At 45.1% G+C, this 27674-nt stretch overlaps 1 protein-coding gene across 1 annotated transcript in view; it reads right to left on the reverse strand.

Moving 5' to 3' along the window:
* WDR49 (WD repeat domain 49) overlaps nucleotides 1-26949 on the reverse strand; it is a 270818-nt gene extending 243869 nt beyond the window's left edge. The window contains exon 1 of the mRNA XM_082251290.1: nucleotides 26619-26949. Coding sequence (XP_082107416.1) covers nucleotides 26619-26777 — 159 coding nt within the window. The 5' untranslated portion in view covers nucleotides 26778-26949. The remainder of the gene's footprint in view (nucleotides 1-26618) is intronic.
* Nucleotides 26950-27674: the final 725 nt, after the last annotated feature.

Genomic DNA, 27674 nt, shown 5'->3' on the forward strand with positions numbered 1-27674 from the left:
CGGCACTGCCTGAATTTAACAGACAATTGCGCAGTCGTGCGACGCTGTACCTAAACGAATTTGGCGTCCTTTTTTTCCCACAAACAGAGCTTTCTTTTGGTGGTATTTGATCACCTGTGCGATTTTTTGATCATGCACTATAAACAAAAAAAGAGCGTCAATTTTGCAAAAATAACAATATTTTTCAAATTTTTTTATATGAAATTCCCCCCCAAAAAATGTAAAAATCTAAATTTTTTAACATTTTTGGCCAATTTGTTTTATGCTACATATGGTTGGTAAAAAAAAAAATCGCAAAAAGCGTATTTTGATTGGTTTGCGCAAAAGTTATCGCGTTTACTAACAAAGGGAAAGATTTTTGTCATTTTTGTTTTTTTTTTTTTTTAACGCTTAATGGCGGCGATCTGCGATTTTTTTTCGGTACTGCGACATTGCGGCGGACAGATCGGACCCTTGACTGACATTTTTGGGGTTACCAGTGACATTTCTACAGTAATCAGTGCTATACATATGCACTGTTACTGTAAAAATGACACTGGCAGTAAAGGCAGTGGCGGCTGGTGCTCAAAATTTTTGGGGGGGCGCAAAAAGAAAAATGTAATAGGTATTGCTTCGCGTCAAAAAACGCAGTAAAAAATTGCGTGACTTTGAAGTCATGGTACAGGCATGGCACAGGTGATGGTATAGGCATGGCATAGGTGATGGTACAGGCATGGCACAGGTGATGGTATAGGCATGGCATAGGTGATGGTACAGGCATGGCACAGGTGATGGTACAGGAGATGGTACATGCCCCCTTTCAATGCAGTGACCAGCGTACATGCCCCCTTCAATGCAATGAACACTGTGCTGTGCCCCCTTCAATGCAATAAACACTGTGCTGTGCCCCCTTCAATGCAATAAACACTGTGCTGTGCCCCCACAATGCAATGAACACTGTGCTGTGCCCCCACAATGCAATGAACACTGTGCTGTGCCCCCACAATGCAATGAACACTGTGCTGTGCCCCCTTCAATGCAATAAACACTGTGATGTGCCCCCACAATGCAATGAACACTGTGCTGTGCCCCCACAATGCAATGAACACTGTGCTGTGCCCCCACAATGCAATGAACACTGTGCTGTGCCCCCACAATGCAATAAACACTGTGCTGTGCCCCCTTCAATGCAATAAACACTGTGCTGTGCCCCCTTCAATGCAATAAACACTGTGCTGTGCCCCCTTCAATGCAATGATCTCTGTGCTGTGCCCCAACAATGCAGAGTTCAGCGTGCATGCCCCCTTCAATGCAACTGTGCTGTGCCCCCTTCAATGCAATGAACAATGTGCTGTGCCCCCTTCAATGCAATGAACACTGTGCTATGCCCCCTTCAATGCAATAAACACTGTGCCGTGCCCCCTTCAATGCAATAAACACTGTTCTGTGCCCTCTTCAATGCAATAAACACTGTGCTGTGCCCCCTTCAATGCAATAAACACTGTGCTGTGCCCCCTTCAATGCAATGAACACTGTGCTGTGCCCCCTTCAATGCAATAAACACTGTGCTGTGCCCCCTTCAATGCAATGATCTCTGTGCTGTGCCCCAACAATGCAGAGTTCATGCCCCCTTCAATGCAACTGTGCTGTGCCCCCTTCAATGCAATGAACAATGTGCTGTGCCCCCTTCAATGCAATGAACACTGTGCTATGCCCCCTTCAATGCAATAAACACTGTGCCGTGCCCCCTTCAATGCAATAAACACTGTTCTGTGCCCCCTTCAATGCAATAAACACTGTGCTGTGCCCCATTCAATGCAATAAACACTGTGCTGTGCCCCCTTCAATGCAATGAACACTGTGCTGTGCCCCCTTCAATGCAATAAACACTGTGCTGTGCCCCCTTCAATGCAATGAACACTGTTCTGTGCCCCCTTCAATGCAATAAACACTGTGCTGTGCCCCCTTCAATGCAATAAACACTGTGCTGTGCCCCCTTCAATGCAATATACACTGTGCTGTGCCCCAGCAATGCAGAGTTCAGCGTGCATGCCCCCTTCAATGCAATAAACACTGTGCTGTGCCCCCTTCAATGCAATAAACACTGTGCTGTGCCCCCTTCAATGCAATAAACACTGTGCTGTGCCCCCTTCAATGCAATAAACACTGTGCTGTGCCCCCTTCAATGCAATAAACACTGTGCTGTGCCCCCTTCAATGCAATGAACACTGTGCTGTGCCCCCTTCAATGCAATAAACACTGTGCTGTCCCCCCTTCAATGCAATGAACACTGTGCTGTGCCCCCTTCAATGCAATAAACACTGTGCTGTGCCCCCTTCAATGCAATGAACACTGTGCTGTGCCCCCACAATGCAATGAACACTGTGCTGTGCCCCCACAATGCAATGAATACTGTGCTGTGCCCCCTTCAATGCAATAAACACTGTGCTGTGCCCCCTTCAATGCAATAAACACTGTGCTGTGCCCAGAGGCGTAACTAGAACCTTCAGGGCCCCGATGCAAGAAACCATGAAGTGCCCCCCAGACCCCTGGCCGGGGCCCTTCCCTTTAAGCCCGGGGCTCTTCCCACTGATCCTGGGGCTCTTTACTCTCGTTGCATGGCCTTTTATTATGGTCCCGCAGCAGGATCCTTTCACAAGTTCTGCAGTGGGCCCCCTTCCTGCAATCTTGGGGCCTCCCCACAGTGGTGCAATGCCAGGGCTCGGTCGCAAGTGTGACCTTTGAGATCCTGGAAGTTCACCCACTGGTTTGCTACTGGGCCCCCTGGAGCATGGGGCCCGGTAGCAATTGCAACCCCTGCAACCCCTGTAGTTACGCCCCTGGCTGTGCCCCCTTCAATGCAATGAACTCTGTGCTGTGCCCCAACAATGCAGAGTTCAGCGTGCATGCCCCCTTCAATGCAATAAACACTGTGCTGTGCCCCCTTCAATGCAATAAACACTGTGCTGTACCCCCTTCAATGCAATAAACACTGTGCTGTGCCCCCTTCAATGCAATGATCTCTGTGCTGTGCCCCAACAATGCAGAGTTCAGCGTGCATGCCCCCTTCAATGCAACTGTGCTGTGCCCCCTTCAATGCAATGAACAATGTGCTGTGCCCCCTTCAATGCAATGAACACTGTGCTATGCCCCCTTCAATGCAATAAACACTGTGCCGTGCCCCCTTCAATGCAATAAACACTGTTCTGTGCCCCCTTCAATGCAATAAACACTGTGCTGTGCCCCATTCAATGCAATAAACACTGTGCTGTGCCCCCTTCAATGCAATGAACACTGTGCTGTGCCCCCTTCAATGCAATAAACACTGTGCTGTGCCCCCTTCAATGCAATGAACACTGTTCTGTGCCCCCTTCAATGCAATAAACACTGTGCTGTGCCCCCTTCAATGCAATAAACACTGTGCTGTGCCCCCTTCAATGCAATATACACTGTGCTGTGCCCCAGCAATGCAGAGTTCAGCGTGCATGCCCCCTTCAATGCAATAAACACTGTGCTGTGCCCCCTTCAATGCAATAAACACTGTGCTGTGCCCCCTTCAATGCAATAAACACTGTGCTGTGCCCCCTTCAATGCAATAAACACTGTGCTGTGCCCCCTTCAATGCAATAAACACTGTGCTGTGCCCCCTTCAATGCAATGAACACTGTGCTGTCCCCCCTTCAATGCAATGAACACTGTGCTGTGCCCCCTTCAATGCAATAAACACTGTGCTGTGCCCCCTTCAATGCAATGAACACTGTGCTGTGCCCCCACAATGCAATGAACACTGTGCTGTGCCCCCACAATGCAATGAATACTGTGCTGTGCCCCCTTCAATGCAATAAACACTGTGCTGTGCCCCCTTCAATGCAATAAACACTGTGCTGTGCCCAGAGGCGTAGCTAGAACCTTCAGGGCCCCGATGCAAGAAACCATGAAGTGCCCCCCAGACCCCTGGCCGGGGCCCTTCCCTTTAAGCCCGGGGCTCTTCCCACTGATCCTGGGGCTCTTTACTCTCGTTGCATGGCCTTTTATTATGGTCCCGCAGCAGGATCCTTTCACAAGTTCTGCAGTGGGCCCCCTTCCTGCAATCTTGGGGCCTCCCCACAGTGGTGCAATGCCAGGGCTCGGTCGCAAGTGTGACCTTTGAGATCCTGGAAGTTCACCCACTGGTTTGCTACTGGGCCCCCTGGAGCATGGGGCCCGGTAGCAATTGCAACCCCTGCAACCCCTGTAGTTACGCCCCTGGCTGTGCCCCCTTCAATGCAATGAACTCTGTGCTGTGCCCCAACAATGCAGAGTTCAGCGTGCATGCCCCCTTCAATGCAATAAACACTGTGCTGTGCCCCCTTCAATGCAATAAACACTGTGCTGTGCCCCCTTCAATGCAATGAACTCTGTGCTGTGCTCCAACAATGCAGAGTTCAGCGTGCATGCCCCCTTCAATGCAACTGTGCTGTGCCCCCTTCAAGGCAATAAACACTGTGCAGAGTTCAGCGTGCGTGCCCCCTTCAATGCAACTGTTCCGTGCCCCCATCAATGCAGAGTTCAGCGTGCGAGCCCCTTTCAATGCAGAGCGCCACAGCATTGTCCCCAATCACTGCAGAGTGCCACAGCATTGTACCCCAATGATTGCAGAGTGCCACAGCATTGTACCCCAATGATTGCAGAGCGCCACAGCATTGTACCCCAATGATTGCAGAGTGCCACAGCATTGTCCCCCAGTGATTGCAGAGTGCCACAGCATTGTCCCCCAATGATTGCAGAGCGCCACAGCATTGTCCCCCAATGATTGCAGAGCGCCACAGCATTGTCCCCCAATTATTGCAGAGTGCCACAGCATTGTCCCCCAATGATTGCAGAGCGCCACAGCATTGTCCCCCAATTATTGCAGAGCGCCACAGCATTGTCCCCCAATGATTGCAGAGCGCCACAGCATTGTCCCCCAATGATTGCAGAGCGCCACAGCATTGTCCCCCAATGATTGCAGAGTGCCACAGCATTGTCCCCCAATGATTGCAGAACGCCACAGCATTGTCCCCCAATGATTGCAGAGCGCCACAGCATTGTCCCCCAATGATTGCAGAGCGCCACAGCATTGTCCCCCAATGATTGCAGAGCGCCACAGCATTGTCCCCCAATTATTGCAGAGTGCCAGCATTGTACCCCAAATCATGGTGCAATCATGGCTCTCAGTGTTGTCTGGTTTGGAGCGCAGAAGTTGTCACATCAGACGCCTCCTCCATGGGCACATAGGGAGGGTTCTTTATACCTGGGCACATAGGGGACCTCCCCAGTGCATCAGGACTACCTCTGCGCTAAGAAGCCTCTGACCTTCCCACTTTCTAAACTGTGCTGTACCTTACATACTTAAGTTCTGACTGCTGTACTTTCATTTTGCCGCTGAGAAGGACTCACTTACCGCCCGGTGGTGATCGATCGAGTCTTCTCTTGCACTTGCAGTCCAGATGACCTCCGGCTCCACTCCTCTGGAGACGCTGTGGCCTGGTGAGGTGACTGCCTGGTCGGGTGGGTCTCTCTCTGAAGCCGATTCCTCTCCGCTGACTGAGTCCGCTCCGCTCTGCAGTGCCCGTCCGTCCACCGCACTGACTCGTGACTGACCGACGTCAGCGGGGTCACGGGTCAGCATCGGATGCCCTGGATGATGATTGGTCCAGGCTGGAGACTGGACCAATCACAGCCAGGACATTCCGAAAGTGGGGGTTTCCTAGCGCTGTACCCTGCGCCCAGGTTACGCCCCAGAAGGCAGCCAATCGGCGCCTCTTCTGGGTCGTAAACCCCACCCCCCCACAGCCTCCACATAGGCCGGCGAACACAATTTTTTTTTTTTGAAAACTTTATTGATCTTTTTGTCATTTTTTTTTTCTTTTTTTAGGGGGGGCGGCGCCCTGGCGCCCCCTATGCACAGGCCGCCACTGAGTAAAGGGGTTAACTTTTTTTGAGAGGGAGGGGTTATGTGTGTCCCTAGGGGCGTGATTCTAACTGTGATTGGCTGTGGCTTGAGGTGTAGGAACAGTGATCAACGGTCCTACATAGTAGAACCGTATGATCACTATTCCTACACAGGGGAGAATGACAGGCGGCTTGTTTACATCAGCCGCCTGCCTTTCTCCCTCTGCACCGACGATCGCCGAGTGACCGGCGGACATCGGGTCCGCCGGTCACACGCGCGGGGGGGGGGGTCCGTGACCGCACGGGAGCTGGAGCGCGCTCGCTCCCCAGAGCCTCACAGGCTAGTGACGTATGTATACGTCACTTTGCCTGTGAGGGGCTGACCGCCGAAGTATATGTACTTGCGGCGGTCGGCATGTGGTTAAGCTTTGACAATAAAACCTGGAAGCTCCTAAAATTCTGACACTCAAAGGCTTACCAGAAGATAAACAATAGTGAGAACATATTCATTGAGAGCCGGTTCACACTGGGGCGACTTGTCAGGCGACTTGGTCATCTGACAAGGCGCCGTGGGTCGCCTGCCATTGATTAGCACAGGACCCGTTCTAATAGGAGCGACACAAGTCGCTCCGACTTAGAAAAAGGGTCCTGTACTACTTTGGGGCGACCTGGAGCAACCTACATTGACTTCAATGATATGAAGTCGGTGCATGTCTCTCCGAGGTCGCGCTGAGCACTGTGCACCGCGACTTCACAGGTCGCCCCGGCAAGTCGGGCTGCCTGTATGTGAACCGGCTCTAATGCTGGACACCAGGTAAAGTGCTAAAAGGACAGTCAAAACATATTGGAGCTATTTTACCTGTCAATCAATTTGTGTTACTGTCTATCTAGTCTGGAGAGTGACACAACCTGTCAAAACAGCAGTGATACAGTAGGTTAATGACCTGACTTTACCCTGCTGCGGCAATGAAGCTTGGTCACCTCACCAGTCACCACCCCCAGACTAAAGCTGGGTATATACACATAGTGGCTGAACAAATAAAAAACTGAAAGATCCCTGCATCAACACAAGCGACACAGGGATCTCTCCCACTGTGCTATTGTATTCTGACAAGGGGTACTCCACCCACCAGAATACACTGATCAGTGATTGCAGCCATTGGCTAAGAAGAGAGAGCAGCGATGCTGCAGATGGGGAAAGCACTGGATGGAGAGAGGACTTAGCTAAGTGTTTAGGGAGTGGGGAAACTGATATTGAAAGGTTTTTTTACTTTAATGCAGAGAATGCAATAAGATAAAACACCTTTTGAGTTAAAAAACACTTTTTAATAAGTACATGTGCTTATTATCACATAGCTTAGGAGAAAGGTATCTATAAATACTTGTACGACAGGGAACACCAGATCATTAACATCAGTTCCTTTCCCTTGAGGAGCTTACAATCTACTGACCCTACCACAGTCATACAGGTACACACAGTATGCACACAGAAGGCTCAATTTTGTTGGAGATCCATTTAGAGTCCTTGTTTCACACAAGCACGCTCCCCTGCGTCCATGAGAAGATCCCCTGCTGAACAGAAGCAGAACGGGACAGATGTCACTTTTGGGACATCTGTGCCCATTCATGTTTTGTCTGCATTTTGACAGCAGACTTTGGCAGACCCATGCTGGATCCATAGGCTTGCAGATGTAAATGAACTGTTTAAATCAGGCTACCTCTGATCCATCACGTTTAGATATGGAAAAATGGAAGACGAGGCAGTCCTTTTTTTTTAATTGGACCTGGAAAGACTCTGATGTAAGCAAACAAAAGTCCATTTACATTTGCTGTCCCAAAGGCCTGCATTGAGCTTGACCAGGTCCACCTGAAAAACGGACAGGCGGACCTGATCGGAAAGCCCATGTAAAAGGGGTGTTAGTGTCCATGCTTTTTTGGGTTGTGGTAGGGAAACCAAAAACACACTAGGAGAACATACAAACACCATTTATATAGAGGACTTACTGGTAGAAGGATCAGAGCACTGAAAGGTCAGGATGCTAACCACCGTACAGGCAATATGTTGACTGAGACACTGGCAAGCAGATGTTAGGTTACTCATTGTTATTAATAGGAGATCTACCCACTTACAGAAACCTTAAGTCACCTTCAAAAGGTGAAAAGGTCTTTGGAAATCTCATCATGATTAATAGTCAATCATTCCCTTTTATTCCTACAAGTAAAATCAGGAACAGGATTGCAAAGGGTCCCAACACTGTGCCCAGCACATTCAGGGACACCAAAAGTCCATCATTGTCAATGTGTCATCTGCCCATGTATGAGCATCTTGAGGCTGGGTTCACACTTATGTGAATTGGATGTGGATTTCCCTGCATCCAATTTGCATGACAGGAGAGTGTGACCGGCTCTAGGTTGAACCGGTTCACACAGCTCTGGGGCGGCTGTGGTACGCAATGGAAAAGGGTCCTGTGCCTCTTTGGCTCCGTTTCAGGTCTGAATTCTGCCGAAATATTAGACCTGATTCGCACCTGAAACAGCGAACAGGGATGCACCGGACCCCTGCAGTGAGCCGCGGCTGCAGCATGTGTGAACCCAGGCAAAGTCTGCTTTTGTTTGAAACACATTAAAAACAAAGTAAAGCTTAATATTTATTTTGCGATTGTAGCACCCTCCTAGGTAGGTGCTAGTGAGAAAGTATAGTTTAAGCTCTGTCTGCTTACCAGAACAACTGCAGGTACATTTATATTGTTCTCTGCCTACCAGAGAACAGGATCTGTTAGTGAGGTCTGCTCATGATGCAACTCATTCTGTCTAGAGAGGGTTTCACACTGGTACAATAGGGAGGCATGTTGGACAGTGGGAGGAAACCTGACGAATGGGTACATGGCTTTTGATACAGGCTCGAGGTCTTTCATTGGGTAGTGGAGTCCTGGAGGCTGCCTCTTCCTATGTAGAGGTGCCATGCGGCCTCAGGGAGTCATCCTGAGGACCTGGAGAGTAGCAGTGAAGAGCTCAACCCAGAGGTCCAGGGAAGCTGACTGTGAGGGGAAACCTTGGAGGATCTGTCTCTGCAGTAAAGTGAGTACAGAAACTTGTGTCAAGGGGCCGGACCTGAGGGTGGCCACCCCTGCTCCTAGGATAGTCCGTGGACGGGTGTCAGCTGAAAGGAGATGCTAGAGATAGAGAGTATCCTGAAGATAAGATATTGTTCACCAAGTCGTCTTGTCAGAGAGTAAAGAGAGAAAGAGACGTAACACCATCTACACCTGTGGCTGTGTGGATTAACAGCATGGCTGTTCCTAAGTACTAAAAAAGTTCTGAAGATAGAATTCCTCATCTATGTGAATAGTTCAGTTGGAGTATCCCACTATTTCCTTCTCCTATCGTAATTACAAAATCAACAACAAAAAACCAACACCTCTAGACTGTTTATTTCTGTGAAGATCCAACAGGAGAAAGGGGGATTCACTAATTTTATCTAATTATAATCGTGTGCTGGTAAAAAGGGGAGCCCACAGAGTTAATATCCAGCAGTTCCTACGGGGGCAGTGCTACACTAAAAAAAAAAGTACATGTAATCAGTATATATGGTGGGTTTTTTTTTTAATTTTTATGCTCACAGTGCCTTATGGAAATCTTGATATATGATTTATTCATTGCAAAGATGCACCTTTTGATAAGTATACCTATTTATAGATCGCCTTCACCTATTTATAGATTTCCTGCACAGCTTCTCTACAAAGATTAATATTTAACATGTCATAGCATGCTTATCTGAAAGACATTTACTCTTCCCATACAGAACATTGTCTTATGTATATACTTTGACCCTCAGTTTCATTAGGGTTATTTCTGCTTTTCAAAATTTAAGACTGTAAAATGAGCTGTTATGTAAAACCACTGAAATGTGACGCAAACCTTTATTTTCCTATAATCATCTACTGAGTGAAGGCTGACATAGGTAGTCCGGTACTGGCAATGAAAGAAATGTTGCGTAATAAAAGCTATACATATTTTAACTTCTATCAGAATTGAGCATGTTGTTGGCTTGAAAAAGCTCACACTCATCACCAGAGATGTATAGTAACTAAGTAGAACTACTTCACTACTGTACTTAAGTACCGAAAGGCGGTATCTGTACTTTCCTTTCCTAGAGTAGAATTTTTTTCTCCTACTTCCACTTTTACTTCACTACATTTTTTCGATGATTTCAATACTTCTACTCCGATATTTTTTTTTTTTTTTGTGCTGCATAGTTACTCGTTACTATTATAAAAATTACCACTGCCAGAACAGTAGATGGAAGGTTTCATGAAGCTCAAAACATGTGTATTATCAGCGCATACAAAAATAAATGCTACTGTATGCATAAATAAAAGCTGTATTTGAAATAATAAAAGACAATATGATGTTCAAACTTTTGACTTCTTTCTTTAATAACTACATAACACAGTACTTGTACTTTTAGTTTCAGTACTTGAGTAGCACATTTTTTTAAAAAACTACTTGCAATTAGGGATGATCAAACTTTTGAAAAGTTCGGTTCGACCAGAACACCCGAACCTCCCAAAAGTTCGGCCCGGATTTCAGAACCCCATTGAAACCAATGGGACCCGAACTTCGGTAATCAAAAAACACCATTTTGAAGCCCTAAAACCCAATAAATGCCCCTAAAAAGTGCCTAGGGTTCTGGGTCATACCCCAGGGACTATTAATCACACAAAAAAAGTTCTTAAAAATTGTCATTTTTGATAGAAAGCCAATTATTGAAAAAATTAAAAAAAATAAATAAAAAAAAAATTAAAAAAAAAATGTCTTTGGATTTAGTATCTGGGGGGTCTAAAAAGTGTACCTGTGAAGTTTCAGCTCTGTCGCATGTCCAGAACCATAAAAAAAAGATTGTTTGTATTTTGTCACCTATAGAACAGGTTAGTGGCTTCTCTCTTTTCACACCTTGCCGGTCTAGTAGCAAGCGTTTTTTTGGGCATTTTTTTGGGTCTTTTCAGGCAGGCAAAACATCTGAACTTGTGTATATGGGTATACTTATATGTATATACACACCTAGACATATATAGGTGTGATAGCAGAAATAAATGCTTGCGCTAATGAAATCATTTACACGAATATAGCTCCGCTCCTATAACACCTATATATGTCTAAGTGTAAAATACATATAAGTATGTGTGTATATATACCACTATACACAAGTTCAGATGTTTTGCCTGCCTCCAAAGAACCCAAAAAAATGCCAAAAAACGCTAGCGCCAAAAAAAAAAAAAAAACGCCCAGGTGTGTTGTTGCAGGCATTTTTTTGGGGTTTTTGGAGGCAGGCAAAACATGTGAACTTGTGTATAGTGGTATATATACACACATACTTATATGTATTTTACATTTAGACATATATAGGTGTGATAGGAGCGTAACTATATTGGTGTTAATTATTTCATTACCGCTAGACCTATATATGTCTAGGTGTATATATACATATATGTATGTGTGTATATATACCACTATACACAAGTTCAGATGTTTTGCCTGCCTCCAAAAACCCCAAAAAAATGCCTGCAACAACACACCTGGGCGTTTTTTTTTGGCGCTAGCGTTTTTTTGGCATTTTTTTGGGTTCTTTGGAGGCAGGCAAAACATCTGAACTTGTGTATACGGGTATATATACACACATACCTATATGTATATATACACCTAGACATATATAGGTGTGATAGTAGCAGAAATATATGCTTGCACTAATGAAATAATTAACACCAATATAGTTACGCTCCTATCACACCTATATATGTCTAAGTGTAAAATACATATAAGTATGTGTGTATATATACCACTATACACAAGTTCAGATATTTTGCCTGCCTCCAAGAACCCCCAAAAAAATGCCTGCAACAACACACCTGGGCGTTTTTTTTTTTGGTACTTTTTTGAGTTCTTTGGAGGCAGGCAAAACATCTGAACTTGTGTATAGTGGTATATATACACACATACTTATATGTATTTTACACTTGGACATATATAGGTGTGATAGGAGCGTAAATATATTGGTGTTAATTATTTCATTAGCGCAAGTAGTGTTTTCTGCTCCTTTCACACCTATATATGTGCAGGTGTATATATACATACATGGGTGTGTATATATACCCCCTATACACATGTTCAGATGTCATGCCTGACTCCAAACATGTGCTCAAAAAATCCCTATAGACGCCTGCAGCCAAAAAGCAAGCTGACGGGGGTGAAGCCATATTACTGCAGCGAAAGTGACCTGCCATAGCAGTCACTGTCAGTTCACCCTACACTACACTACGGTCACCCTGGCACTTAACACTTTCCCTACAGAAACTAAATTATTAAAGCTAACTAAAGTGTAAAAGAGCACCCTAACTACACTAGATATCCCTTTCCTCAAACTAATAAATGCTAAATGACACTTTGTAGCAGAAGTCCACGAACTGCTTCCACTCTCTTCCATGTCCCTGTATAACAATTCTAGGAATTTGGCGGGGGCTATCTTATATACTGGGGGGGCGTATTCACTAATGATTGGTCTATGGACCCCCTAGTCACTCCAATCACATTCCTAGCATTCTCCTGCCCCCTCAATTGGCTTTTGCTAATGGGCAAAGCCCATTTCCTGTCCCATTGCATTTTGGTCGGTTCTGGTTGCAGAATCCCGAACTTTTTGGGCAAAAAGTTCTAAATTCGGCCGAACCTCGAACAGCCAATGTTCGGGTCGAACCGATGGTCGACCCGAACCATTCGATCATCCCTACTTGCAATACTTAAGTACAAAAAATGTTGAATACTTTAGTACTTCTACTCAAGTCACTTTTTGATCGAGCACTTCCACTTCTACTCAAGTCACTTTTTGATCGAGCACTTGTACTTTTACTCAAGTATGGGTTTCGAGTACTTTATACAACTCTGCTCATGACCATCAGACCTACAGTGCATCCGGAAAGTATTCACAGCGCTTCACTTTTTCCACGATTTGTTATGTTAGCCTTATTCCAAAATGCATGAAATACATTTTTTCCCTCCAAATTCTACAAACAATACCCCATAATGACAACCTGAAATAAGTTTGTTTGAAATCTTTGCAAATTTAATTAAAAAAAAAAAAAACACATGTACATAAGTATTCACAGCCTCTGCTCAATACTTGAGCAATATAATACTCAATGTTGAAGCACCTTTGGCACCAATTACAGCCAATTCTTTTTGAGTATGATGCTACAAGCTTGCAGGACTTCTTAAGCTCCAGCGGGTTGGATGGGGAGCCAGAGATGTTCAATCGAGTTCAAGTCTGAGTTTTGGCTAGGCCATTTTAGGACATTCACAGAGTTGTCCCACAGCCACTCCGTTGTTATCTTGGCTGTGTGCTTAGGGTCGTTGTCCTGTTGGAAGATGAACCTTCTCTCCAGTCTGAGTCCAGAATGCTCTGGAGCAGGTTTTCATCAATGATGTCTCTGTATATTGCTGCATTCATCTTTCCCCTGATCCTGACTAGTCTCCCAGTTCCTGTCACCACCATGCTTCACTGTAGGGCTGGTATTGGCCAGGTGATGAGCGGTGCCTGGTTTCCTCTAGATATTATGCTTGCCATTGAGGCCAAAAAGTTCAATCTTTGTTTCATCCGACCAGACAATTGGTAGAGTTTCAAAACAAATTTCTCATGGTCTGAGAGTCCTTCAGGTGCCTTTTGTAGTGCCTTTTACTAAGGAGTGGCTTTCGTCTGGCCACTCTACCATACAGGCCTGATTGGTGGAGTGCTGCATAGACAGTTGTTCTTCTGGAAGATTCTCTTCTCTCCACAGAGAAATGCTGAAGTTCTATCAGTGTGATCATTAGGTTCTTGGTCACCTCCCTGACGAAGGTCCTTCTCCCCCGATCGCTCAGTTTGGTTGGGCAGTCCGCTTTAGGAAGAGTCCTAGTGGTTCCAAACTTCTTCCATTTACGGAGGATGGAGGCCACTGTGCTCATCAGGACCTTCAATGCTGCAGACATTTTTCTGTACCCTTCCCCAGATCTGTGCCTCGACACAATCCTGTCTCAGAGGTCTACAGACAATTTTTTGGACTTTATATCTTGCTTTGTGCTGTGTCATGCACTGTTAGCTGTGTGACCTTATATAGACAGGTGTGTGCCTTTCCAAATCATATCCAATCAACTGAATTTACCACAGGTTGACTCCAATCAAGTTGTAGAAAACATCTCAAGAATGATCAGTGGAAACAGGATGTGCCTGAGCTCAATTTTGAGTGTCATGGCAAAGGCTGTGAATATTTATGTACATGGGATTTTTTTCGGTTTTAATTTTTAATATAATATTTTGCAAAGATTTCAAACAAACTTCTATTACATTGTCATTATGGGGTATTGTTTGTAGAATTTTAGGGAAAATAATGAATTAAATCCATTTTGGAATAAGACTATAATATAACAAAATGTGGAAAAAGTGAAGCGCTGTAAATACTTTCAGCATGCATTGTATTCTTTTGAGCCTTATCTCCCCATTTAATTGCTAGAATGTCAATAACCAATCAGATATTTTCATATTTTACTCTCAGAGCTAGACTGCTAACAGTTCCATAGGGCTTACAAACTCTACCCTTTGTTGCAGTTCTTATACATGACCCTGACGGAAATCTTTTAGAAAAAAGGGGCTAATCTTTACAAATCATGATTATCTGAAACACATTTCCTTATGATTGATAACTTATGGCCCCTGAGCAAGTGGGCCTCACTCAGGGTTATGCTTTAGCCCTGGTTTACACTGAGCCAGGGTTCACACTGATGCCATGCGGGACACTTGCATGTGATTCGCACAGGAATCGCAGCACATTCCTGTGCTAATTAAATGTGGTGTCCCTAGGGTGAGATTTGGCTGAGACACAGCAGCGGCGCCGTTGGCTCCTGCGGCGTTCAATCTAATTCAGAGAGCCAATCAGGAGAGAGAGGGGGCGGGGCCAAATGGCAGTTCCATGTCTGAATGGACACACGAAGCTGCAGCTCGGCTTGGGTGCCCCCATAGCTAGCTGCTTGCTGTGGGGGCACTAAACAGGAGGGAGGGGCCAGGAGCAGCAAAGAGGGACCCAAGAAGAGGAGGATCTGGGCTGCTCTTTGCAAATCCAACTGCACAGAGGAGGTAAGTATAACATGTTTGTTATTAAAAAAAAACAAAAAAACAACAAGACTTTACAATCATTTTAAACAGTGGCGTCACTGGGGGGGGGGGGGCAGAGGGGGCCATGGCCCCTCCAAAATTAGTCTGGGGTCCCCCAATTAATTATGTGCACACATTTAACATTAGAATGGATTCATGATTGAGAGAGACGCCTCGCGCTGTGCGCAGCGCCTCTACAAACACAGGACGGCGGGCGGGCCGGCGGGGGGCGTGACGTCACGCCAGCATAGGGAGAATGCGCGGCGCGCACCAAGCACCAGCCTAGGTGGCCAGGCCTAAAGCGCGCGCGGGAGTGGCGTCACGTGGACAGCACTGACTGAATACTTAGTCAGCAGTCTGTCCACTGTGTGTGTCAGGGACTGGACCGGACCGGACCAGACGGTTAGGCGGTGGCGCGAGGCAAGGCAAGGTACGGAACGGCACAGGCAGCAAGCCAAGCAGCAATAGCAGCGCCAGCACAGAGGAGTGTAAGGAGGACTCTGAGGAGCCGAGGCCGAGTCAGCCACCAGGACACGAGGAGCAGGCCGGGGGCATCGGCTTAGAGGGGCAGCCTCAGCCGGCCTGGAACAGTGAGTCCACTCACTGCACATTTGCACCCTCACACCTAACAATTGTCAATGTGGTTGACATGCTGAGCTGACAGAATTTTACAGCTGAACAATGCTGTAAAATTCTGTCAGCATACTCAGCATGTCAGCCCACATTGTCATTTTCAGGGGACAGGGGTGTGAGTCCACTGCACATTTGCATCTCATACCACCCTCACACCCCTGAAAATGACAATGTGGGCTGACATGTTGACCGAATTTATTTTACAGCTGGGCTGAACTGCTCCACTAGTGCCACCTCTAAAACCGATGTCCCCGGGCCTGCTCCTTGTGTTCTGGCTGTGTCTGGTTCCATTGCTGCGTACTGCTGCCTCGCCTTACAGGTGACTCCACTAATCCGCTGTCCACATGCTCTGGGCCTTCAAATATATAGACATGAAATATTCGTGACTGATGCCCATTGTCAGGAATATTTCATGCTTATGTCTTTATTTGGCCAATTTTTCACAAATGTTTCATGTTTTATGCATTTGAAGGCCCAGAGTGTGTGGACAACATCAGTGGAGTCACCGGTAAGACGAGGCAGCAGAGGAGCCAGACACAGCCAGCACACAAGGAGCAGGCCTGGGGACATCGGTTTTAGAGGTGTCAGGTAAGTGGAGCAGTGAGTCCACTGCACATTTCCTTTCTCGTACCGCCCTCACGCCCCTGAAAATGACAATGTGGACTGACCCGCTGACAGAACTTTACAGTTGAACATGGCAAACATGTATAATACATGTCTGTAAGTTTGCTATGTCCAGCTGTAAAATTCTGTCAGCGTGTCAGTCCACATTGTGATTTAAGGTTTATGCTTTTAATATCCATTGTCCGGAATATTTAATGTTTATGCGTTTGATTTCCATTTTTGGAATCAAACGCATAAACCTGACATATTCCTTACATTGGCCATCAAACACATAAACATTAAACATTCTTGACCATGGGCATCAAACGCATAAACATGAAGTATTCCCGACCATTTAGTAAAAAAGGTGAATAGTACCTGCGCTATGGAGTTTTTTTTTTTTTTTTACTGCACCAAGTAAGGGATGGCTGAGCCGGGACTCAGCAAAACCGGATCGGCCGCGGATCGGTTATTTTACCAATCCCCTGATCCAGCTATTGTGGCAGTATCGGCACTGATATACGATCCTAATATCGGATCGGTGCATCCCTAGTCAGGAGTACTTCATGTTTATGCGTTTGATGCACGTTGTCAGCAATATTTCATGTTAATGCGTTTGATGCCCGTTGTGAGGTGTACTTTATGTTTATGAGTTTGATGCCCATTGTCAGGAATATTTCATAAAACAAAAGTGAATTTGTAACAAGGCCTCTGGAGTGCATTCTATTCTAGATAGATAGATAATTTATATATATATATATATATATATTATAAAAATTGTGTTTTATAGTTGGCCCCCCTACTTTTGTCCCTGTCCCCCCATGTGCCCCCCCTAAATATAAAAGCTGGAGACGCCACTGATTTTAAAGTGCTGAGTTGACTTGTGCTGCTCTGAGAAAGAGGAATAACAGGATGAAACTCCCTTTGAAACCAAAACATTCAGGAGTGTCTATCTCTGTGTCCCCAGTAGCTCTCTGTGGTTTCTCCTGCCAACCCTAAAGGCCTCATGCACACTGGACGTTTTTACAGCGGCTGTTTTTGGCTTTGGATGTTTTTTTCTGCAGCCAGTAAACTCCCCAGCCTGTTATCCTATGTGTCCATGCACACATAGGCTTTTATCAGCATTTTTGGCAGGGGCATTTCTGGCTGGAAAAATATCCCTGAACTAGTGGGTTATGAGAGGAGTTTTTCAACTGTAAAATTGCTCCAACTCTAAAAAACTGTAAAAAAAAAAAAAAAAAAAAAAAAAAAAACCTGAAAAACACTGCTATTCGATATCCATGAATGTTTTTGAGCCATGTGCTTTTGTGGGAGTATAGTTTTGCTAAACAAAAACGCTGAAAAACGCTCCTGCAAAGATGCTGCATAATGCATTCTACAGCTACATCTTCCTACGGCTAAAACTACTGGCGTTTTTATAAAGTCCAGTGGGCATAAGGCCTTACATCACTAAAGAACACATTAGTGATGTAAGGGTCAGGGAGAGAACCCAGTGAACACTGAGTAGGGACACAGAGAAATGAAGCTTCCAGATGTGTCAGGCTTTTTTACAGACTTCGGTCAGCAATTCCTATTGATTGGAGCAGTGTTTGGGGCACAAGCAGCTGAAGAGGTAGGTAGTTTATTTATTTATTTATTTTTTTACAGGGGCAGGGCTTTTTTGCATTTAAAGAGGAAGTAAACCCTCCTCAGGAAGTTGTACCTATAGGTAAGCCTATATTAAGGCTTACCTATAGGTACTGTAAATATCTCCTAAACATGCACCGTTTAGGAGATATTTACCTTTAATGCAGCCAGTGACGTCACTGGCGCATGCGCTCTGAAGGAACGGCAGATCGTGCCATTCCTTCAGAGCCCTGTGCCGTGACCGTCGGCTCCCGCGCGCGTGCGCGGGAGTGACGTCACCGCTGCTCCAGCCAATCAGATGGCCCGATGCCGCGATCCCGGAAGACGGGCGACTATACATGTCGCCCGTCATACAGGTAAGCGGACGGCACGGCGGGGGCTCGTTCTAAGGTAAGTATTTCATAATGAGCTAGTATGCGATGCATACTAGCTCATTATGGGTTTCTCTTTCAGGATGTAAAGAAGAGAAAAAATTTTTTTCTCGGTGTACAACCTCTTTAAGATTTGATGACAGTGTTATTTTAAAGCGGAGTTCCACCCAAAAGTGGAACTTCCGCTCATTTGCTTCCTCCCCCCTGTGGTGCCACATTTGGCACTTTTCAGGGGGGAGGGGGGGAGGGGGGGAGGGGGGAATGGGTACCTGTTTTGACAGGTACCCTTCCCCACTTCCGGGAGACGGCTGTCTCTCCGAAGTTTGGCCCCCTCCTCCTTCCCCCGCCGCCGAGCCAATTAGAATGCTCAGCGCGCTTCGCGCATGCACAGTAGGGACCCGCCCGGGAAGCCGCAAGGCTTCACTGCCGGGTTCCCTTATCGGCAATGGTGGTAACAGCACCCGACAGCTGATGGAAACATCAGCTGCAGTGCCAACATCGCTGTACTCCAGGAAAGGTAAGTGTCCTAATCTTAAAAGTCAGCAGCTACAGTATGTGTACCTGCTGACTTTTAATTTTTGAAGGGGGAGGCTGGAGCACCGCTTTAAGTTCCTTGCTAAACCACTTGCCGAGCGCCGCACGACTATTTACTGCGGCAGTCAGCCCCCTACAGGCAAAGTGATGTAGGTGTACGACGCTTGCCCACGAGCCTTTAGGGGGTTCCCTGCCTAGCCAGCGCGTGTGACCGGCAGCTCCGATGTCCACCGGCCACTCGCGATCTCCCTCTTGAGAGGGAGAAGGACAGACGGCTGATGTAAACACAGCCTTCTGCCATTCTCCCTGAAGTAATGACAGAGGCTATACGATCCTGCTATGTAGGATCGTATGTCTCTGTGATTACTTCACTAGCCACGCCCCCTAACAGTTAGAACCATGCCCCTAGGGACACACTTAACCCCTTGATCACCAATAAAGTTAACCCCTTCCCTGCCAGTGTCATTTTTACAGTAACAGTGCATATTTATAGCACTGATTACTGTAGTAATGTAACTGCTACCCCCAAAAGTGTCACAAATGTCAGTCAGGGGTCCGATCTGTCCGCCACCATGTTGCAGTCCCGCAAAATAAATTGCAGATCGCCGCCATTACTAGTTTAAAAAAAAAAACAATAAAAAATGACATATATCTTTCCCGTAATTAGTAAACGCAATAACTTTTGCGCAAACCAATCAAAATACGCTTATTGCGATTTTTTTTACCGAAAATATGTAGCAGAAAACAAATTGGCCTAAAATGTGAAAAAATTTGATTTTTAAATTTTTTTTGAGAATTTCATATAACAAAATGTGAAAAATGTTGTTCATTTTTCAAAATTGTTGCTTTTTTTTTGTTTATAGCACGAAAAATAAAAATCGTACAGGTGATCAAATACCACCAAAAGAAAGCTCTGTTTGTGGGAATAAAATTATGTCAATTTTATTTGGGTACAGCGTCGCACGACCGCGCAATTGTCCGTTAAAATCACGCAGTGCCGAATCGCAAAATAGGGCCTGGTCTTTGAGCAGCCAAATCCTCTGGGGCTTAAGTGGTTAAAATGGAAGAAACATTTAGGCCAGATTTATACTGTTGCATTGCTTTATGTGTATTGCTGCGCTGCGCAGAATTTCACCCCCACACACCTGTGCTACAGCGCACTGCAATGCCATGCTTTGTGGCACACTGCTTTAGTACAACTTTCTTTGTATGATTAGCACCTTAGGCAGCCAATAAAATTAATGTTCCCATTGGCTTGCGCACAGGGTGTGCCAGGTGTGCCTGGGCACACCCTAATCACCCCATGCACATTAACATTATCCCTCTGTGTGTCCGCAGGAAGATGGGAAAGATTTCCCTCTTACTGGCTCTGTCATTAATGCTTATTCATATAGAGTAGCGATGGTCATTCAGAGAGCACACTGACTGTAGTTAGGTGGCTCATGTGCAAACAGGGCTACCTTCCAATAGCTACACAGGAATAAAAAAGCAGAAGGTGTGCCACTCCAAATTCAGAAAGGAGTTTCAAACAGCTTTATAATTCACAAAGCAATGGCCAATGCATTTTGGGGGCAAACCATGCTCCCCCTTCATCAGGGTTCAGTAATATTTGCAAATGTTTGAATGGATTCAGTGAAGCAGATGGCAGATAAATCTTAGGCTTAGTGCTTGGAAAGAGATCAAATGGGGCAGAATTATGTTAGTAAAATGACTGACCAATGGTCAATCAAATGAAAGGGTTGCCTTTGTGAAATTAATGGTAATGCACTTCACAGATGTGAATCCAGTATTAAAATTTAAACATGTAGGTAAATATAAAACATGGTCCAAAAATGTAAAAAAAAAAAAAGATAAAAAAAAAAAATAAAAAAATAGTGTATGCCTGTTCACAGATACAATAAAGGCATCATGATTTGATATGCTGGTGCACAGAGGAAGGAGAAATACTTTATAGAGTCATTTTGTCAGGCTACGCTCGCTGGGTGAGAATACCTACATATAAAGTTAGTGGAGAAACAACTTCATTTTTTCAGATTTTAGGCATTTAAAAAAAGAAAGATATTGCTGTCAAAATTCTATCACGGAAAGTCTTAATTTTCCTGGGAAAACTTAAAATTATATACAAAACTGAAAACTCTAAAAGAAACGACAGCAATTATGTTAAAGTGGAGCTTCAGGCTCCACTAGCTGCTGACTTTCAATATTAGTACACTTAAGCCCCGTAAACACGCATCGATTATTGGCCGGGAATTTTCGGCCAACGTCCGATCTGCTGATTTTCAGCTTGTTAGTATGATGCTTCCGACAACCGACTCCGACTTTTCGGCCGAAAAAAATCTGGTGTGCAGACTATAAAATTTTTGTTGGCCGTCAACACAACGGCCGATTTTCCGTCAGTCAGTACAGATTTCGGCAAACAAAAATCTGATGAGCAAGTTTGGGCATGCTCAGAGAAGAAAAAACACACGGAAAGTCAACCAGCACATGACATCACTTCTGAAGTAGATTTTTGTTGGCCGAGAAAATTCGTATGCAGTCTAGGCACATTCCAACCAACAAAACACCACTCTGGATAAAAGTCGGACGATAGGTCGGCCGATAATCGTTGCGTGTGTAGGAGGCATTACCTGTCCCCAAATCCAGCGGTGTCTTCATCCAAGCTGATTTTTCAATTGGCTCTCAGGCGCTGCTGCCGCCATCTTGGCTAAGGGAAACCAGCAGTGAGAACTTGCGGCTTTACAGCTGGTTTCCTACTGTGCATGAGCGAGGCATGCTGCGCTTTGTGAATGGCCCAGCGAGGAAGGAGGAGGGGGCCGAACTTCCATCTGAGTTCGTCACAAAGGTACTTGTCAAAACCAGGTACCCGCTCCCACCTCCCAACTGAAAGGGGCCAAATGTTGCAGCAGAGGGGGGGAGGAGGCAAATAAGCAGAGCTTCCCCATTTGGGTGGAGCTCCACTTTAAATAAGATCAGATTTTTTTTCACAGGGTTTGTTTGGGCAATTTCAATCCCATCTCTATCAAAACCACCATTTAATGTCTTCAATTTCAATAAAAAAACGTAATTGGACTTTTAGTTACACTATCAAATTACCACATGTATGGTTAGCTTCAGACTTATAGTTGGTATGTCCAGTAGGTAAAGACAGACTGTTACAAAGCAAAGAGCATGGTGGCAGCCTACCAGTGCAGCAAGTGATATGGGGATATAGGATAAAGTCGGCCATAGACTGTGTGATTTTCTTTCCTGTAAATCGCTAGATTCCCCCATCAACACAAGCTGTGTTGAAGGGGGAATTTCTCCCACAGAGCGATTGTGTTCTCCCGGGGGAGGGGGGGGGGTGGTGGAGTTGCACGGGGTCTGCCACCCTGGCCAGTATTGGGTAATACAGTGATGCCGCTGGCAATAATCACATGTAAAATCTGGAAGACTGCTTGTACCCATGTTGTTCGATCTATCAGCTTGCCAATACACAGATCAAATCTCAGCTGGTTCAGCAGAAGGGAAAATCGCACCGTCTATGGCTGGTTTTATCCTATATCCCCATATCCAGGGCCGCTGATAGGGCAGTACAACCGGTCCTGTTGTACTGGGCCCAACCCCATCAGCTCCACAGGGGAGCCTGGGCAGCATTACAGTTTGTTTCTGCATAAGAAAAAAAAAAAGGGCTTTTTAAAGTTTATCCCCACTCCTACTTGCTTAGGGTGGGTGTAATTAAGTTTTCCTGGGCCCAATCAGGTGAACATAGGGCAGTGAAGGAACTTTTTCTTATTTTTCGGGACGTATGTACATAAAGCCGCACCGCAGCCTGCTCTGCTGCTGAAGTAGTCCCGGACGGCCGGCTGCCGCTACCCTCTGCTTCCCTGGCGGAGTGATACTCACATCCTCGGGTGCCGAGAATGATGTGAAGTGGCGAGTGGCGAAGCGGTTGACAGGAAGCAGCGGGACAGCATGGCTGCACTCCATACAGTGAGTAGAAATTAAAAGATAGCATTATTGGGACACAGCGAGGATTCTAACACACAGCACAGGAGTTTATCATTATTAATCTGCATTATAATCACGCAGGCAACACAGTCAGCAAATGCTCTATCATGACTCTGTCAGAATGTGTCTCACGACTGTTAGGTGCTGACATTGTTATGGCTGTACTATGTCAGCACCCAACAGCCATGAGGCACACTCTGACAGAGCCACGATAGAGCATTTGCTGACTGTGTTGCCTGTGTGATTATAATGCTGATGATCATAGGGTGTAGTCAGTTGATAAACTACACTTGTGGTGGAGTAGTAAACATGAGCAGATGAGCTGTGTTTTTACTGTCCCCTCCCCCAACCACTCCCTTTTAACTGCTTCCCATCCAGCAATGTACCAGTACCTCGCTGGATTGGAAGGGTGATATCTCGGTCATCACTCCAGCAATGATCGAGATATAATTTTGTAGCCCCAGCAATTCAGCACAAAGTAAAAGTAATCCTAGTGACTAAAAAGCCGCTGGATCACTTTTACAGGGCGTGGAAGGGGGTCCCAACCCTGTTACTGGGCACTCCCCATCTGATCGGCAGCATGCAGTTCCTGGGACACAGTGAGAGGAACTGACATTGTTCCTCCCACTGTGTGATGTCAGAAACTGGAAGTGACGAGGATTTTATCACTTTCAGTCTCATATAAACAAGCCATTACCAGCCTGAACATACACCTAATCAAACTGATCTTGGTTTGATGCTTTGGAGGCCATAGGAGAGATCTGGGGTCTAATAGACCCCAGATCTCTACATAAAGAGGATCTGTCATGGCCCATGCTATCACTAGTAATGTGGCTCAGCCTTTCTGATGGCAATAAAAGAGATGATTTAAAAAAAAAAAAACTGCCCCTGTTCCCTATGCTCATGTGCCTATTGTGAACGCACATGCTGGTCCCACTCACATTTGTAAACGGCGACAAACCTGCATTTTGTTTTGAGGTGGGCCCAGGGGTGTAGTCGAAGGAAGGGTTTAAAGGGGCCCCGGCAGGAAAGCTGTACGGGGCCCCATGATTTCTAACAGCAGCCCTGCCCATATCACTAGCTGCACTGGTAAGTTGCCACCTTGATCTTTCAAACCATCTATGGCTGGCTTTATCCTATATCCCCATATCACTAGCTGCACTAGTAGGTTGCTACCTTGATCTTTCGAACCATCTATGGCTGGCTTTATCCTATATCCCCATATCACTAGCTGCACTAGTAGGTTGCCACCTTGATCTTTCAAACCATCTATGGCTGGCTTTATTCTATATCCCCATATCACTAGCTGCACTAGTAGGTTGCTATCTTGATCTTTTGAACCATCTATGGCTGGCTTTATCCTTTATCCCCATATCACTAGCTGCACTGGTAGGTTGCCACCTTGATCTTTCAAACCATCTATGGCTGGCTTTATCCTATATCCCTATAGCACTAGCTGCACTAGTAGGTTGCCACCTTGATCTTTCAAAACCATCTATGGCTGGCTTTATCCTTTTTCCCCATATCACTAGCTGCACTGGTAGGTTGCCACCTTGATCTTTCGAAACATCTATGGCTGGCATTATCCTATATCCCCATATCACTAGCTGCACTGGTAGGTTGCCACCTTGATCTTTCGAACCATCTATAGCTGGCTTTAGTCACACATCATGTTTGATGGCATCCACTGTCAATAGAACATGAGGTGAGGGTAAACCTTTCAGTGGGGACACAAGTTTAGTTGCAGCTATCTCGGATAGAGTTTTCTCTGTACAGCAGTAAAATTTCATTTGAACGTTCCTTCCTCAATTCAAAAATATAATTTGTATCAAAACCCCTTTAAAATTGAATTCAATTGCCTTGCCAATGTTTTGAATTCTATGTTTGTAGTAAGTACATTTTTTTTCAGAATGAAAACTGCATTCAAAGATGGAATTTCATTTGTTTGAGAAATAAATGTCCATCCTTCCACTCCAATTTTTTCCTTGTCACTACAGTTGATTTCCTGTACAGATCCCCATAATGTAAATGGAGTGTAAGTTCCAAAAACACATTGTTCTATTGGTGTATGGTTAGCTTAACATTGGAAGGATTTCATTTTACGTTTTGTTTGGTTTCTGGGACACAAAGTGAAGGAGAATTTCCCCAGCAGGACACACACAGCACTGGAAGTGCTTATCTCAATGAAGCCATTGTGAAGCATGGGCAGAAATTTCCATTCCCGTACTCTGCACTGCAGTGCATGCACTTCCAGGGCCGCTGATAAGACAATATAGCCAGCCCCCTGTACTGGGCCCAGGCCCCATCACTTCAAATGGGGGGCTCAGGAACAGCTGAGCTGAAGGGCCAGCTGTACTGTCTTATTGCAGACACTGATCCTTGTCCACCTCCCCCTGCAGCGCTGCCAGCTTCTCCTCCTCTCCCTCCCTCTAGCTACACTGCAAGGGGATGTTCCAGGACGGAGAGTGGGGAAGGAGCCAGTAAATGTAATTTACTGGCCCCTTTGCTTTCCTGAATGAACAGTGAGTGATCGGTACTAATCACTCCAGTGTTCATTCATCACTAAAGAACAGTAAGCTGTGTTTACTAAGCTTCATAGTTACATAGTAGGTGAGGTTGAATAAAGACAATAGTCCATCCAGTTCAACCTGTGTAGGTGTGTGTGGCTGTAATCATCTCACATACCCCTGAATGTTCTGATCCTTGAGATGCACGTCCAATAGTCTTTTGAAAGCCACCATACTTCCTGCAGAAACCACCTCTTGTGGTAGAGAATTCCACAATCTTGTAGCCCTAACAGTAAAGAACCCCCCACGTTGCCTGAGGTTAAAACGCTTCTCCTCTAATCGCATTGTATGCCCCCGAGTCCTCATGCAATCCCTTCGACTAAACAGCTTTTTTTCTAAGCTGAGATCCCCATTGAGATATTTAAAAATTGCTATCATGTCCCCCCTCAGGCGTCTCTTCTCCAGGGAGAATAAATCAAGTGATTGTAGACGCTCTTCATAATCAAGGTCCTCCAATCCCCTAATTAGTTTAGTTGCCCTTCTCTGGACTTTCTCCAGCTCCAACACATCCCTTCTGAGGACTGGCGACCAGAACTTTGTGAATGAGCAGGAAGCCTCAGAGTGCTTCCTATTCATTCATCTGTGCAGCTGAGGCTGTAGAGAAAGGGACTGATAAAATCAATGTCCTCAGTCCTTTCGGCCGTGGAAGGTGGGGAAGGGTGCTGTCAGGTAGGCTGTATGGGGCCCCATGATTTCTAACAGCAGCCCTGAGCCATACCTCCCAACTTTTTGAGATGGGAATGAGGAACACCTATTAGAAAAATAATGTAGGCATAGGACACACCCCTTGCCACACCCTCTTAAAGGAGAATTATACAAACAAATGATGAGTATTTTTTTTTTTTTTTACCACTATATTATTATTATATATTTTTTTTTTTACCACTATTATTCTTTTATATTGGCTTTTGACATTTACAATTGCAGCAATTTAGAAATTTGATTAAAGTTTGGCAACGAGAAACACTTTTTGAAAGATAAAAAGCATGTATTTTATATACAACTATATAGATTAGACCAAAATGAGGGACAAATAAGGAGGAAAGAGGGACATTGTTCAAAATCAGGGACAGTTGGGATCTACGCCATGGCATTTCACAAATTGGCCAGCATTATAATAAGTCCATATAAAAATATGATGTGCCCAGAAGGCATTTCTCCTCTCAAAGAGGCAATTAAAGAAAAAAAAAAAAGAAATCTTTCTATTTGTGTACATGAATTTGAACTCACCTTGAAAAGATTTTGAATTGCAGTGAAATCCTTTATACTGAGCCTGTTCTCAATCGATTCCCCTAGATGTCGGCCTCCTTCAGACCCTTCCTCGCTTAGCGGGATGGCAGCAGGCACACTGGGCTGTCTTTCATTAGGGTGAAGGATCTGGCTGTTCATCTTTGCTTTTTAATCAACAACTTTGTGCTTTGCATTGAAAACATGTCAGAGGTGCATTACAATCAGGGATTTTCATTGGAACATACAGAACAGATACAAACAGTGTGAATTATTTATAAAAAGAAGGTCAGTTCAGTATTACGAAGTACAGTGCTGAGGAATCCATAGACGTTTTCTTACATACCTTTGAACTTCTTTTTCACATTTGCAAAGCTGTCCGCTCAAAGATTTGCTGGGTGTGAGAAATTGCATTGACAGGAATGGAGGAATGTTTTTGTCTTTACTTTGAGGCTTCTCAGTGACCGGTTACTTGGCAACTCTATACAAAGCTGAGCAACACACTCCCCTACCCGTCCCAACCAAGTACTTTTCATATGACCTACTGCTGGCCAGTGCTCCTTGAATGACTCAAATACAAAGTCATCACACTGACAACTGACTTTATTTCACAAAAAGCAATGTAATGCACACCAAATCCACCCTGCTCACAAAGTGAAAAGCAAAAAGACATGCATGCAGTGCATTGAATAATGAGATGAATGCTTACAGTGCCTTGAAAAAGTATTCATATCCCTTGAAATTTTCCACATTATGTCATGTTACAACCAAAAACAGAAATGTATTTTATTGGGATTTTATTGATAGACCAACACAAAGTGTCAAATAAATGTGAAGTGGAAGGAAAATGATAAATGGTTTTCAAACTTTTTTACTAATAAATATCAGAAAAATGTGGTGTGCATTTGTATTCAGCCCAATACTTTTTAGAACCACCTTTCGCTGCAATTACAGCTGCAAGATTTTTTGCGCATGTCTCTACCAGCTTTGCACATATAGAGAGTGACATTTTTGACCATTCTTCTTTGCAAAATAGCTCACAAATAAATATCTCAAAAG

The sequence above is a fragment of the Pelophylax lessonae genome, assembly GCF_965119305.1.
Source record: "Pelophylax lessonae genome assembly, chromosome: 3".
Taxonomy (NCBI): Eukaryota; Metazoa; Chordata; class Amphibia; order Anura; family Ranidae; genus Pelophylax; species Pelophylax lessonae.